At 42.8% G+C, this 13,090-nt stretch overlaps 1 protein-coding gene across 1 annotated transcript; it reads left to right on the top strand.

The window, feature by feature from the left end:
• Positions 1-5,693: 5,693 nt before the first annotated feature.
• On the top strand, positions 5,694-12,477 carry LOC149995703 (uncharacterized). The gene is made up of 2 exons (XM_090260944.1): positions 5,694-5,782; positions 10,505-12,477. The coding sequence occupies exons 1-2, from the start codon at positions 5,731-5,733 to the stop codon at positions 12,406-12,408; spliced, it is 1,956 nt and encodes a 651-aa protein (XP_090117070.1). The 5' UTR covers positions 5,694-5,730; the 3' UTR covers positions 12,409-12,477.
• The last annotated feature ends 613 nt before the right edge of the window (positions 12,478-13,090 follow it).

The raw sequence follows: 13,090 nt of genomic DNA, 5'->3' as shown, positions 1-13,090 counted from the left end.
TCTGCTTGCAACCTTGCTTCCTTAAAACCTTTCTTGAAACCTGGCCATGAATTCAAAAAGTAAATACTATATGTTATACTAAATCTTAAGGTGATATGTGCTGTTGAAACATGAAAAAAGCAGCACACCAAAATGACAAGTGTGTGGATCCTGAGTATTTGAAGAACTCTCACTGAAAGTGAGGAGAAAGATTTGATTAGATCAGATGCTGTTCCATGGAAAATAAAAATGTAGCATAGTTTCCTCATCCTTGCACCTTGGCTGGAGTGTCAGACCATTTCTATGATCATTGTACCAGTTGCAGGATGCTGGTAATGCTGTATTTTATTTTTTGAAAAGTGATATTTAAGTAATATCTGGTAACTTTTTATATTATATTCCACTCCTGTGTTACTTAGTTATATGTTTTTCAAGTTTTATTTAGATTTTAGTGCGATGTTTGTTCTAAGTTTTTAAATAAGATTTTTACAGTATTTTTAAAAAATATTTTACTTATTTTTAGAGAGAGGGGAGAAGAGAAAAAGGCAGAACCAAAAAGAGTGAAATAAACACGGATCGGTTGCCTCTCACATTTCCCTTACATGGAAACGCGCTGCAACACAGGCATATGCCCTGATTGGAATTTGAACCGGCAAAGATTCAGGTGCCAGACTTGTGCTCAATCTACTGAGGGACACTGGTATAAGCAGTGTTTTTTTATTTTTAATATAACTGCACATATATAGGTCCATAATTTTTTTAATTTTAAGATTTATGCGTTTTTTACGTTTGACTTAAACATAGGTTAAGTATAAAGATGTATGTTATTTAAATATAAGTATAAATAGGTTCATCTTATTCTATTTGGAATGCAAGAAACATGTCACCTCTGATCGTAAATATGTGTGGAGAGTACAAAATCTCTTATAATTACAATATCATTTTGAATCTCACATGAATAACTGTCAGAATTCAATTTTACACTTTTTCAAAAAAGCTTTTCTTGATTTTTATAATTAAATAATACACTTCCAAGTAAGTTTATAATTTGTATCTTCGTTATTTTGTGTATCAAACATTTGTTTTACATTCTTGTTCTATCTCTGTCATATATGTGATGGTGTAAGTAGGTTATCTGATAAAATTTTCCGGACCCTGAAATGCAGGAGTACCTCCTTTTAGTATGACTGGCTGTGTGGAGTTGCAAAGATGATTCATGTTCATTATCATGCACGCAAGACCCTTCACCAAGAACAGATTGTCAGGGCAGCTCTGCTCTGAGAAATCACCCTGAGATGCTGTGGAAGCAAGTAACGTGTTTGTTGAAAGAACAAAAGAAGTGGGAAGGGGGTTAAGGTGGGACGCAACTCCCGGACGGACTCAAGGGCCCCTAGGAACAAGGTTATGGGATAATGGAGACTCCTGGTCCTCCTTGTGGACCCCCAGGAATCACCTGCCTAGACTTCTGCATGAGCCCTTTTATACTTGTCCAACACACATTTCAGGGACGGTGGGTTTGCTTATCAACATATTCAGTAGGTCACTTACATCTCATTGCTTTGCCTGTTCGCACCTCCTACCGATCAGGTTAATTAACAGGTCGGACTAGGTCCATTAACATTTCCGTAATAGTGGGCTAAGCCCACCAGCATATCCTTTGGGGACCCAGGCCAGGACCAAGTAGAAGAGCATATACCAAACGTCCCGGTGTGCATTCTGCCTGCCCCTATATTCTGACACAGATGACATCCTTTATCAGTTTCAAGATCTCGTTTGGACCCAGGACGCATTATTTCTCGGGACTTTCCTGGTAAATCTGGGTCGTTTCTCTTGGAATCAAGTGGGAAACCGCTTGAACGTTTTGGACAGTAGGAACCACAGTACCCAGAACGCTCTTCAGGGCTGAGCCAATGGAGGCTCAGAAAAGGCACTTCCGTTAGGGCGGAGCGCTCGGGGGCGGGACTTCCGTCTGTCTGTGGCGGGCCTTTTGTCTTCCATCAGGATCTCACCGGTGAGAGGCGCAGTGGAGATACCCGTTGTTGTGGTGACGCAAAGGCCACCGTGAGTCTCGGTGACTCCGCTGAGGTGACCTGCTCCTGCTCCGGGATGGGGACCGCGGAGACCTGCGCCCCCGCCTCGCCCGTCGCTTCCGCCCCGCTCCGCCCACAGAGTCCGGCGGCGGGGGCCGCACTGAGGCGCCGGGCTGAGGTGAGTGCGGTCCCGGGCCCTCCCCTCCCCCACCGAGCCCCGCACCCGGGTGCGCGGTGCCCGTCCTGTTCTGCAACCGAGGTCACGGCTTCCGGGTCGTGAGGCGCCGTGGGTGACACAGGGTGTCACTGGATAAGATGGGTGACGGGCTGAGGGGCCGCCGTGGAAGGACGCGCCGGTGCCGCTGACCCTGAAGGACGCGCAGTCCTGGCGGCCGCCCTGCATCTGCCTTAAACAGTCTGAGGCGGAGCAGGGGGAGGCGTTGCCAGGGAAGGCCGTGACCGAGAGGGGCCACGTGCTGTGTCTGGGTTTCCAAGGCTTTTCCATCCTGCTGAGACAGAAACCTGCTGGGGTCCGGTGATGAGAGAGAGAGGCTCAGGGAGAGGGGCCCTCGTTCCAGGTCAGAGGGCTGGTGAGAGGCCGCACTGAGGACAGACTCTTACCTGAGGTCCCCAGACCGCAGGGCGGGGCCGGGATACAGCTGAGACTCGGTTAGCTGGAGGTGCAGGTGGGTGCCTGCGTGTTCCCGCAGGTTCTGAAGTGGAAAATCATTATGGAGCTAGACGAGGAAGGACAGGGTGTCCCAGCCCCTCCCTGGTGGTGACACTACCTTATGGTGACGTAAGACTCTTTCCTTGATGGTTTCCCCGCTCTGGGATGTGAGGACCCTGTGGAAACCACAGACCTGAGTGCGGTTCACAGGTAATATCAAGGTGCACCCATTTGTGGTGTCAACGTAAGAAACAATCAAACTGCAGAAACTTAAAAAAATTTTTTTTAGCCAAACTGATGACAACTGCCAGGAAACAATCTCAATGCAGTGAGATAATGCTTCAGAAAATGGCAGTTTTAGCATTTATTGTGTCCCTCAGATGAAAAGGGAAGACAGAAGGGAGGAACTCGTACTCCATTGGTTATAGGTTACTGAGATGGGAGAAAGGAAAATGAAACTCTGATATTAGATAAAATTTAAAAATGTCCTTTTACATTGGGGGATATGGGATAGTTAACATTTAATTAACACAATAATAAGAACAGTGCATATTTCCTCACTTATCTCGGGTATTATGTTCTAGAACCCCCACACCCGGCAATAATTGAAAAATCGAGAAATAGGAACCTAACATTTATTTTAGAATTTATGTATATTTTAAGGCTTTATAAACCCTTCCCACACACTTATAAACTGTTCCCAGTCCCTTATTAACCGTTCCCACTCCCTCATTAACCTTTTCCACACTTTTATAAATACTACTTATGTTCTTAAACATATTCTACACTCTTAAAGTTACTTCATAACTTTAACAACATACATATAGAGCACTGCAAAATCCTGTGATATAGCGAGCAATCCGCGATAAATAATTAAATATAATATTTTAAAAACCACGCAATACAGTGAGGCTGCGATAAGTGAACCGCGATATAGCGGGAGCACTGTAAGGGGTCATTTGGTCTCTGTTCTGGTGGAGAGGATGCACCCTGAGGGGTACAAAATAGGGAGGTTATCCTGACATTCCAAATTATGTTAACATAAGTGCAAAAGTAGATAGATGGGCTCAGTTAAGGTGAAAATTGACCTTTCTCAAGGAAATTATCGATCTAGGACAAGACTCCTTGGCATGACTGGCTGTTAGTTGGGAAGTTTTAATTTCTGACCGTATATCTATGGGTATCTTCAGCCTCTCACTTTGTAAGGGAATCATGGTGGAGTTTACTAAGCTGATCAGGTTTAGCATGTGGCACGCCCTGGCCCAAGTTGTTTTTGTTGTTTGTTTTATTTTAAAGTATATTTATTTATTTAATTTTAGAGATGGGGGAATGGAGGGAGAAAGAAAAGAAGAGAAACATAGATGTGTGATAGAACGAATTGGTTGCCTTTTGCTTCCCCTGAACTGGGACGTGACCTGCAATCCAGGCATGTGCCCTGACAGGGAATGGAACCAGCTACCCCTAGGTTAGCAGGCCAGCACTCAATCCACTGAGCCACACCAGCCAGGGTCAGGACCCCTGTTCTTTTTTATCCATACTACCGGCTAGTGGAAGAAATTATGGAAGGTTATCTAAGGAGAGGCACCTGCACTTCCGAATGCTTTGAGGTGCCACAGACCTGAGATAGGTACCTCAGATCTCCTCTCTTTTTGTTAAAAACAAGGAACGGGGTCAAAAATCAGACCTGTAAAGTGGTCAAATGAGAATTTAGTTCAAGGATATAATGGGGTACTTGCATAAGAGAAAGGAGTTGTTCTGTCCTCGGTTTAACAGGCTCCATCTGGCAGCTAGTGGGAAACAGATTATGGGAGTAAAATAGGAGGCATGGAGCTCAGGACCAGGTAAATTCTGTAATCCGAGGAGATAGATGGTGAACCGGAGTTGGGTCTCAGAGGTAGAAGAAGAGTTTGGATTTTTGGACGATTTTTTTAATTACATTTTTCTTCATTATTGTTTTTCTCCCTTATTCTCTTTCATTACCCTCACTCCGTTATGCCCCCCTTTTTTTTAAAGCACCTAGAGTTTCAGATTTAAAAAAATACATTTTTTTCTGTATTAATTTTTTTAAGGATGAAGGAATAAGAGAAAGACATCAATATGTGCTTGCCTCTCACACAATACCAACTGTAGATGCAGCCCACAACCCAGAAATGTGCCCTGACCTGGAATAGAACCAGCGACCGATTGATTGGCAGGCCAGCACTCAGTCCACTGAGCCATATCAGTCATGGCTGGTTATTCAGATTTTGCAGCTGGAAGGGCAAAAGGAAAGGGTTCAAAACCACCCTAGCGTTTTTGGTCATAACAGCTGAAGCAGTATAGGCTCCATCAACTGGGGTGGTGAAGATGGTGGTAGGTTAATTCTCTTTAGGAATATCAAAAGATCCTTTTGGGTCACACTTTTAAAGGTTTAAAGGAGCAGTGATTGAAGACATTTAGTAAGCAGCTGAACACATGGGTTGGAAATCTGCAGAATGGTTGAGGATGGAGTCAAGCAATGTGGGAAGATCTTTTGTTCATGATGGCAAAGGAGGCAGAGCTGGGGATGTGAACCTGGGTGTCAGGCTGTGAAGCAGGTAGAGATCACACAATGGTGCACAGCTAGAGGGAGTGTGAGCTGATAGTCGTGGAAACCTGGTGTGGGGACATGAGGGTGAGACATAACACCATTTTTGGCGGTCCTTTGAGACATGATGTAGGAGACTCAGTGAAATATCTTAGCAAGAAGAATGGGGCCCTATAGCCTCGGCCCCGAAATTAGGTGGCATTTTTCTGTCCCACTACCTCATATCCCACCTGCCCTTGCTGAGGGTTATGTGGGTGATTAATGAGGCTGATGAGACAGCAGGCAGGTCTGACACCAAGGGCTGCTGTGCTTTCCTAACTGTGTGTCCTGAGGAGGCTGTATGTAGGGCATTGTGGAATTGCTGTATTTCAGAGAGACTTTTCCAGATTTATTTGTGTTAATTCTGACAGGTGGTTGTGACCTTTGAAGATGTCGCCGTGTATTTCTCCAGGACAGAATGGCGCCTTCTTGGTGAAGCTCAGAGAATGCTGTACCTGGATGTCATGCTGGAGAACTATGCTCTTATATCTTCGCTGGGTAAGACCCTGTCTCCCAACGCACTCTTCTTTGGCACTCCTGCACCCCCTTTCCTCAGGGTTGCAGTTTGTTTCTTCTATTCTAAGCTCTAAGGGTTTTGACCACGGTTGTACCCAGGGAGCAATAGGGAGCAATGAATAACAATCTTGGGCTTTTCATTGGAGAGACTGGGGCTTTCTTTCCATTAAGTCTGCTAGCATGCAGGCAGGGTTTATAGTGATAGGTTCTCAGGGATTAGAACTGGGCTTGCCCAGGCTGAGGGGAAAGGCATGGGTTCAGGGCAGGACAAGGTAAGGGTGGGAAGGGCAAAGGTGTCAATAATCACCAGGTCCTTTCCCTTGAGGACTTTTTGTCTTTGGAGAGTTGGAGAGGGGGAGCTACATATTGATTGTCAGGTAAAGGTGGTGTGAGTTTCCCTTTGGGGCCAGACTTGACTACCCCAATGTAGGTGTGTGTGTGGGGTGGGGGGTATTGGGGGGTTCTAAACATGAATTCTCGTTTTGCTCTAGTTCATCTTATTGCAAAACAACAAGCTGTCAGGATGCAATTAATTAGAATGGAGGCTGTTACCCACAGTTATTCATGGGCTCTTTCTCTAAGCCCTAGGGACCCCCTCATAAAACAGAGAGTGATCAGACAGGCAGTTAACAAAAGCTGTTTAATGGAACTTCTTTGGCCACTGTGGAACCCCTTCTGCCTACCAACCAGGCCTTTGATGATTACACTCTTTCAAATGCTTTCAGTCCCAGATAATGGAAATGATACACGGAATATCAAGGGCTACCGTCGTCCGTGCTAGCACAGTGCTTTTTGTGGTGTTTAGAACTCTGGGTGATATTGTGTGTCTGGGCTCAGGACTGCTGAGATCGTGGGTGAGGTATGTGTTCCTTCCTTTCCCTGCTCCTGTTCCGCCGTTGATCGTATCCAGGAGTCCTCCTTTTTGCTTCATTTTCCTAAAATTGAATGAACTTAAATTAAAACGCGAAACAAGAGAGAAAAAACAAATGCTCATGCTCTCCTGGTGACCTTGACCAGAATTTGCATTTCCCTGGTGCCTTGTGTTCCCTAGTGTGTACTGTGTCCTCACATGTGGACTGTGGGCACTGCCCACTTCACCAGGTAGATTCTGGTCTTGGCAGGGCTGGTTAGTTTGCACTGCCTCCTCCTCTCCCTGCAGCCCCAGTACCTGCTGAACTGAACCCTCACAGGAAGGATATGAGGACAGTAATGTTGCTAGACGCCTGATGCATTTCTCATTGATTAGTGAGAAAAAGCATTTTTTATATTGTTGACCATTTCTTTTTTTTTTAATTTTATTTTTTCTTATTCAATTACAGTTGTCCCATTTTTCCCTCATTGCTCCCCCCTCCCAGCCCATCCCCTCTCCCACAATTATATCCCTCCCCGTTGTCCATGTCCATGAGTCCTTCATACACATTCCTTGACCTGACCCTTCCCTTACTTATCCCCCTTCTCTCCCTCCCCCTCCCCCCTATTGACTACTATTCCAGTCTTTGCCTATTTAGTTCGTTTGTTTGTGTTGCTCTTTAGTTTCCTGTATTGGGTGATATCATACGGTATTTTGCTTTCTTTGCGTGGCTTATTTCACTAAGCATAATTCTCTCTAATTCCATCCATGTTGTCGCAAGTGGCAGGAGTTTGTTGATCATTTCTATAGCTACATGTATATTTTTATCATCACCGGAAAATATTTTTATTATTAGAGAAAGAGAGTGAGAAGGAGAAATACCAGTGTGAGAGAGAAGCATCTGTAGGTTGCCTCTAGTTCGTACTTTTCGAAGGGGATCAATCCTGCAATCTAATCATGTGTGGGACAGGGCTCAAATTAATAAGCCTCTTGATCAGGGCTGGATCAAATACTATACATATATACATTGGTTCTGTTTTCTCAATAGTGTTTTCAAATTTTAATAACTCCTTTTTGCCGTAGAATGGGATCATCTACCTGTTGTTGAAAGGGGAATATTTAAGTTGTCTGGTGCTGTTGCATTGCGTTCTCTGCCTTCAGATCTCATGTTGTTTGCTTACTGTACTTAGGTGCTGTGTGGTGGGGTGCATAGTGATTAAAGTGTTATGTTCCTGCACTCTAGAGCTATTTGCATGGAATATTTTTGAAATCTCTTTATTTTCAGCATATTTGTGTCCATAAATATTCACTGAGGCTCTTACAAGCATTAGATATTGTGTCTTTTGGGGAATTTTTTTTTTGAAATACAAGTTAAGCTCAGCCAGGCCCTAATTAATTAATTGATTTTAAGATTCTATTTATTTATTTTTTAGAGAGAAGGGAAAGAAAGGAGGAGAAAGAGGGAGAGAAACCTATTTATAACCTGTGATCCACCCCCAACTGGACCCCTGGCCTCGAACACACAGTTGTGCCCTGACTGGGTGTCAAACCGGTGACCTTTGGGTTTGTGGGCCAATATTCAATCCAGTGAGCCACACCAACCAGGGCTATTTGTTTTTTTCTATAAAATATTTTGTATTTAAATACTGCTGACATATATTATTATGTTAGTTTCATAATTATACATTGTATGGCTTACTAAGTAATCCTCTCAGTAAATCTCACATTCATCTGACACCGTACATAATTAGTAGAATGTTATTAACTATATACTTGGGCTGGACTTTACATCCCCATGACTATACTATTACTGCCATTTTACTCTAATTTCTTCACCTTTATTCACTCATCATGAGATTTTTTTATGCGTGTATTTGAGACAAATTCTTGACAATAGTCAGGAAATGATCTCAATTGCTTTTGTGTCCTGTGTTTTGTATCCCTCCAGCTGCTATATGTCTTTTGATTGGAGAATTTCTTGAAGGACCTACTTTTGCCACCTTGTCATTGTTTTCTGTGTTTTTTGTACTTACTTCTTTGTCTTCCTGTATTGCTTTGTCTTTTTTTCTTTTCTCTTTTTTGCATCGGTCCATTAAACAGGATTGTCCTACAGTTTTCTTTTTATTAGACTTCCATAAAAGTACTCATTCTGTTAACAGTTCAATGTAACCTGATAACAGCTTCAGCTGCATGGGAAAATTATACCCTTTGCCTCTGCCACACCACCCCCCTATATGTTTTCATGTCAAAGTTCACATCTTTATATATTGTGTATCTATTCACAAATTGTCACCATTGTTATTTTTAATACACTTTATTTTTATCCTATGTAATAGAATTATATAAAATATGCTGTACTAATGAACTATTTAAGTGTTGTAAACTAGATGACATTACCTTCCTTCCAGAGACTTTTACACTTTCCCACGTTTTCCTGTTTTTATTTACTATGCCTTTATTTCAGCTGAAAGACTTTTTTTAAATTACATTTTTATTAAGTCTTTGATGGAACAAAACAGGCCATTAGAGTCATTGATAGCACCAGTGCCATCTCTGAGAGAAGTTCTCACCCTTGTATTTAAAATCTAATGATGTTTGCTAAGCATGCTTTTCCACTCTTCTTCTGTGTAGTTCTTTGTACTATCCTCCACTCTGTAGCTCTTTGTAATAACTGGGCTCTTAAACGTCTCACCTGTTCCTGAAGGAATCCTTTTTTATCATGGATAATTGTCTGGTTATTCTGTTATATTTTTAAATTTTCATTTATGTATTTTTATAGAGAGGGGAAAGTAGGAAGAGAGAAAGAAACATCAATGTGTAATTGCCTCTTGTGCGCCCCCAACTGGGGACCTGACCCACAACCCAGGCATATGCTCTGCCTGGGAATCGAACCTGTGACCCATTGGTTCACAGGCCTACACTCAGTCCACTAAGCTGCACCAGTCATGGCTATTTATACTCGAAGGAGGTTGAATATTAGTATTTTTTATTCTGCCATCCTGCTGTTGTCACGTACATAGAACTTTTGTACTTGGTTGGTTTGTGCATAGTTGTTCTGTGACGATGCTGGTTATCATCTCTTCTGCTTTCTCTTTGGAGTTGCATCATCTGTATTCGACATAATTGCTGAACTGGGAGGGAGGTGGAAGAGTCCTGTGTACCACATGAGAGGATGATCAAAGAGGGTGACTTGCGTTGGTAAAGGGGAGTTGGGTAGAATTTGATTCTACGGCTTTGTTAAAACATAATGAGGAAGCACTTCTCTTTAAGTGTATTTTATCATTATTGCCAGGGGCCACACTTGATCCATTTGTTCTCTCCCACTGCTGTCACATTCTTAGTTTGTCATTTTCAACAGTTTTCATTTAAACTCTGAGTTCTAGCCAGGGATAATGTCTGCCTCTGAGCCTCTACACCACATCCATTTCTGTGAGGAGACCTTTTGGTGTCCCCTCAAATTTTGATCAGTGCCTGTGGACCTTCATGTGTGCACATACTTCTCTGGAAACTTTGCACAGCATCTGCTCTGCTGCAGTTGATACTGGTGGTTTGAGGCACATTCCCATTCCTCTACACAGTCTTACATCACAAGCAGGACTGGTTTTTCACGAAGCCATTAGCAGAGGACAGCTTGTATGCCCAGCCTCTCTTTCTTGTGTCTCGTCCTATCCTTATATCTTCCACTTAGTGAGGTGCCCTTATTTACTGACCTCAGGGCCTTTATCAGGGTCTACCTCACTAGTCTTCGAAATTACCATGTACGTGCATGTCAGATGTTACACATTCAAATTTGTGATGAGAAGACCCCCTCCCAGTAGATCACTATGCATTCACTAGTGTTTGTTTCTGTTCAGGTTGCTGCTGTGGAGCAGAGGATGTGGAGACACCCATTGAACAGAAAATTTCTCAAAGAGAGTCTCATGATAATAATCTCAACTCAGTGCTGTCTTCCCCGAAGAGCCACCCCTGTGACAGTTGTGGGCCCGTCTTGAGAGAGATTTTTCTGTCGATTGAGTTGCCAGGAAGACCGTACAGCCCAACATTCCTGAGGTGTGGGGCATGTACAGAAATGTTTTATTTCAGTGCACAGAGTCACCAGCACCAGATGGAGCATACAACGAATTATTTCACAAGCAGTGTAAATAGAACCTCCCTTGCAAAAAGCTGCAATTTCCATGTGTCAGGGAAGCTTTGTTCTTCCGCTCATTTTGGAAAATGCTTTCTCAGTAGCTCTGGACATAAGGAGCAACTGGCTACTCACACTAGTCAAAGGGCAACAGTAATCTCTACGTCTGGAATAAATTTGAAAGGTACAAAATATCATTACACCTCAAGAGAAGGCAAGAAAACCATTGGCTGTGATGACACAGTTATAGAGGACCAAACATTAATTACTGGAAGTCAATGTTTTGTGTGTTGTGAATGTAGGAAATCTTTCACCAACTGCTCTTCCCTCCATGTTCACCAGAGAGTTCACACTGGAGAAAGGCCTTATGAGTGCAGTGAATGTGGAAAATCTTTTACTGTTAGCTCTTCCCTCCTTTATCATCAGAGAGTTCACACTGGAGAAAGGCCTTATGAGTGTGGTGAATGTGAAAAGTCTTTTACCAGAAACTCAGACCTTTGCAGGCATCAGAGAATTCACACTGGAGAAAGGCCTTATGAGTGCCGTGAATGTGGAAAATCTTTTATCAATAGCTCGGCCCTCCATTATCATCACAGAGTTCACACTGGAAAATTGCCTTATGAGTGCAATGAATGTGGAAAATATTTTAATAACAGCTATACCCTCCATTATCATCAGAAAGTTCACAGTGGGGAAAGGCCATATGAGTGTCGTGAATGTGGCAAATCTTTTATCCGTAGCTCAGAACTCCATTATCATCAGAGAGTTCACACTGGAGAAAGACCTTATGAGTGTGGTGAATGTGGGAAGTCTTTTATCAGTAGATCTCATCTCTGTCGGCATCAGAGAGTTCACACTGGAGAAAGGCCTTATGAGTGCAGTGAATGTGGGAAATCTTTTACCAATAGCTCTTCCCTCCGTTATCATCACAGAGTTCACACTGGAGAAAGGCCTTATGAGTGCGGTGAATGTGGAAAATCTTTTACCCAAAGCTCATCCCTTCTGGTTCATCAGAGAGTTCACACTGGAGAAAGGCCTTATGAGTGCACTAAATGTGGAAAATCTTTCACTAGTAGCTCTCACCTTAGTGAACATCAAAGAATTCACACTGGAGAAAGGCCTTACAAGTGCACTGAATGTGGAAAATCTTTTACCCGTAGCTCATCCCTCCATTATCATCACCAAGTTCACACTGGAGAAAGGCCTTATGAGTGCAGTGAATGTGGAAAATCTTTTACCAAAAGCTTTGAACTTTGTAGGCATCACAGAGTTCATACTGGAGAAAGGCCTTATGAGTGCAGTGAATGTGGAAAATCTTTTACCCATAGTTCAGGCCTCCGTTATCATCACAGACTTCATACTGGAGAAAGGCGTTACGAGTGCGGTGAATGTGGGAAACTTTTTACCAGTAGCAGCTACCTCCGTGTTCATCAGCGAGTTCACAGTGGGGAAAAGCCTCATGAGTGCAGTGAATGTAGAAAATCTTTTACCAGTATCCCTGCCCTCCGTTGTCATCAGAGAGTTCACACTGGAGAAAGGCCTTACGAGTGCAATGAATGTGGAAAATCTTTTATCAATCCCTCTGCCCTCCATAATCATCACAGAGTTCACACTGGAGAAGGACTTTATTAGTGTGGTGAATGTGGGAAATCTTTTACCAGTAGCGTTCATCTCTCCTGGCATCAGAGTTCACACAGGAAAAAGGACTTCTAAGTGCCATTAATAAGAGAAATCTTGTACCTGGAGCTCTGCTTCTCATCGTCATCAAAGTGTTCACACTGGATAAAGGCCTTCTGACTGCTGAATATAGTGAATCCTTTACCATCAGGGTCTTCACAACAAGAAACACACATGTGCGAAATACTTTACCTGTAGTATTAATCTTCATTGTTATTACAGACTACACACAGGAGAAAAGTTTTGTGACTGTAAGGAATGTGTAATATTTCATTTTATCAGTAGCCTTCGTTATCCTTAGAGACTTTACACTGGACAAACGCCTTGTGAGTGCAGTTAAATGGAAATCTTTTCTCTCTGGCCGTCCTAGATCTGTCAACATAGGGTTCACACAGGTTAAATACCTGTGTTTGCAATCAACTTGGGAAATAATTTTTTGTATCTATCATTCCCCTTAGTATGGTACAATCTACACTGTAGAAATGCATTTTGAGTCCTGGGAGAATGGAACTGTTTGTAACTGACTAGACTTATTTGTCATTAAATTATAACGATATCTAAGTTCCTATAACTGAAGAAAATTTGAGAAATATTTTTTATCCATTGCTTTTGTTATCTTTTGACGAGTCACACAGGA

This window comes from Furipterus horrens, unplaced genomic scaffold (genome assembly GCF_987537825.1).
Source record: "Furipterus horrens unplaced genomic scaffold, mFurHor1.1.pri manual_scaffold_13, whole genome shotgun sequence".
Classification (NCBI taxonomy): Eukaryota; Metazoa; Chordata; class Mammalia; order Chiroptera; family Furipteridae; genus Furipterus; species Furipterus horrens.
Note: the sequence above shows the minus strand (reverse complement) of the source record. Positions and strands in the feature narration are given on the sequence as shown.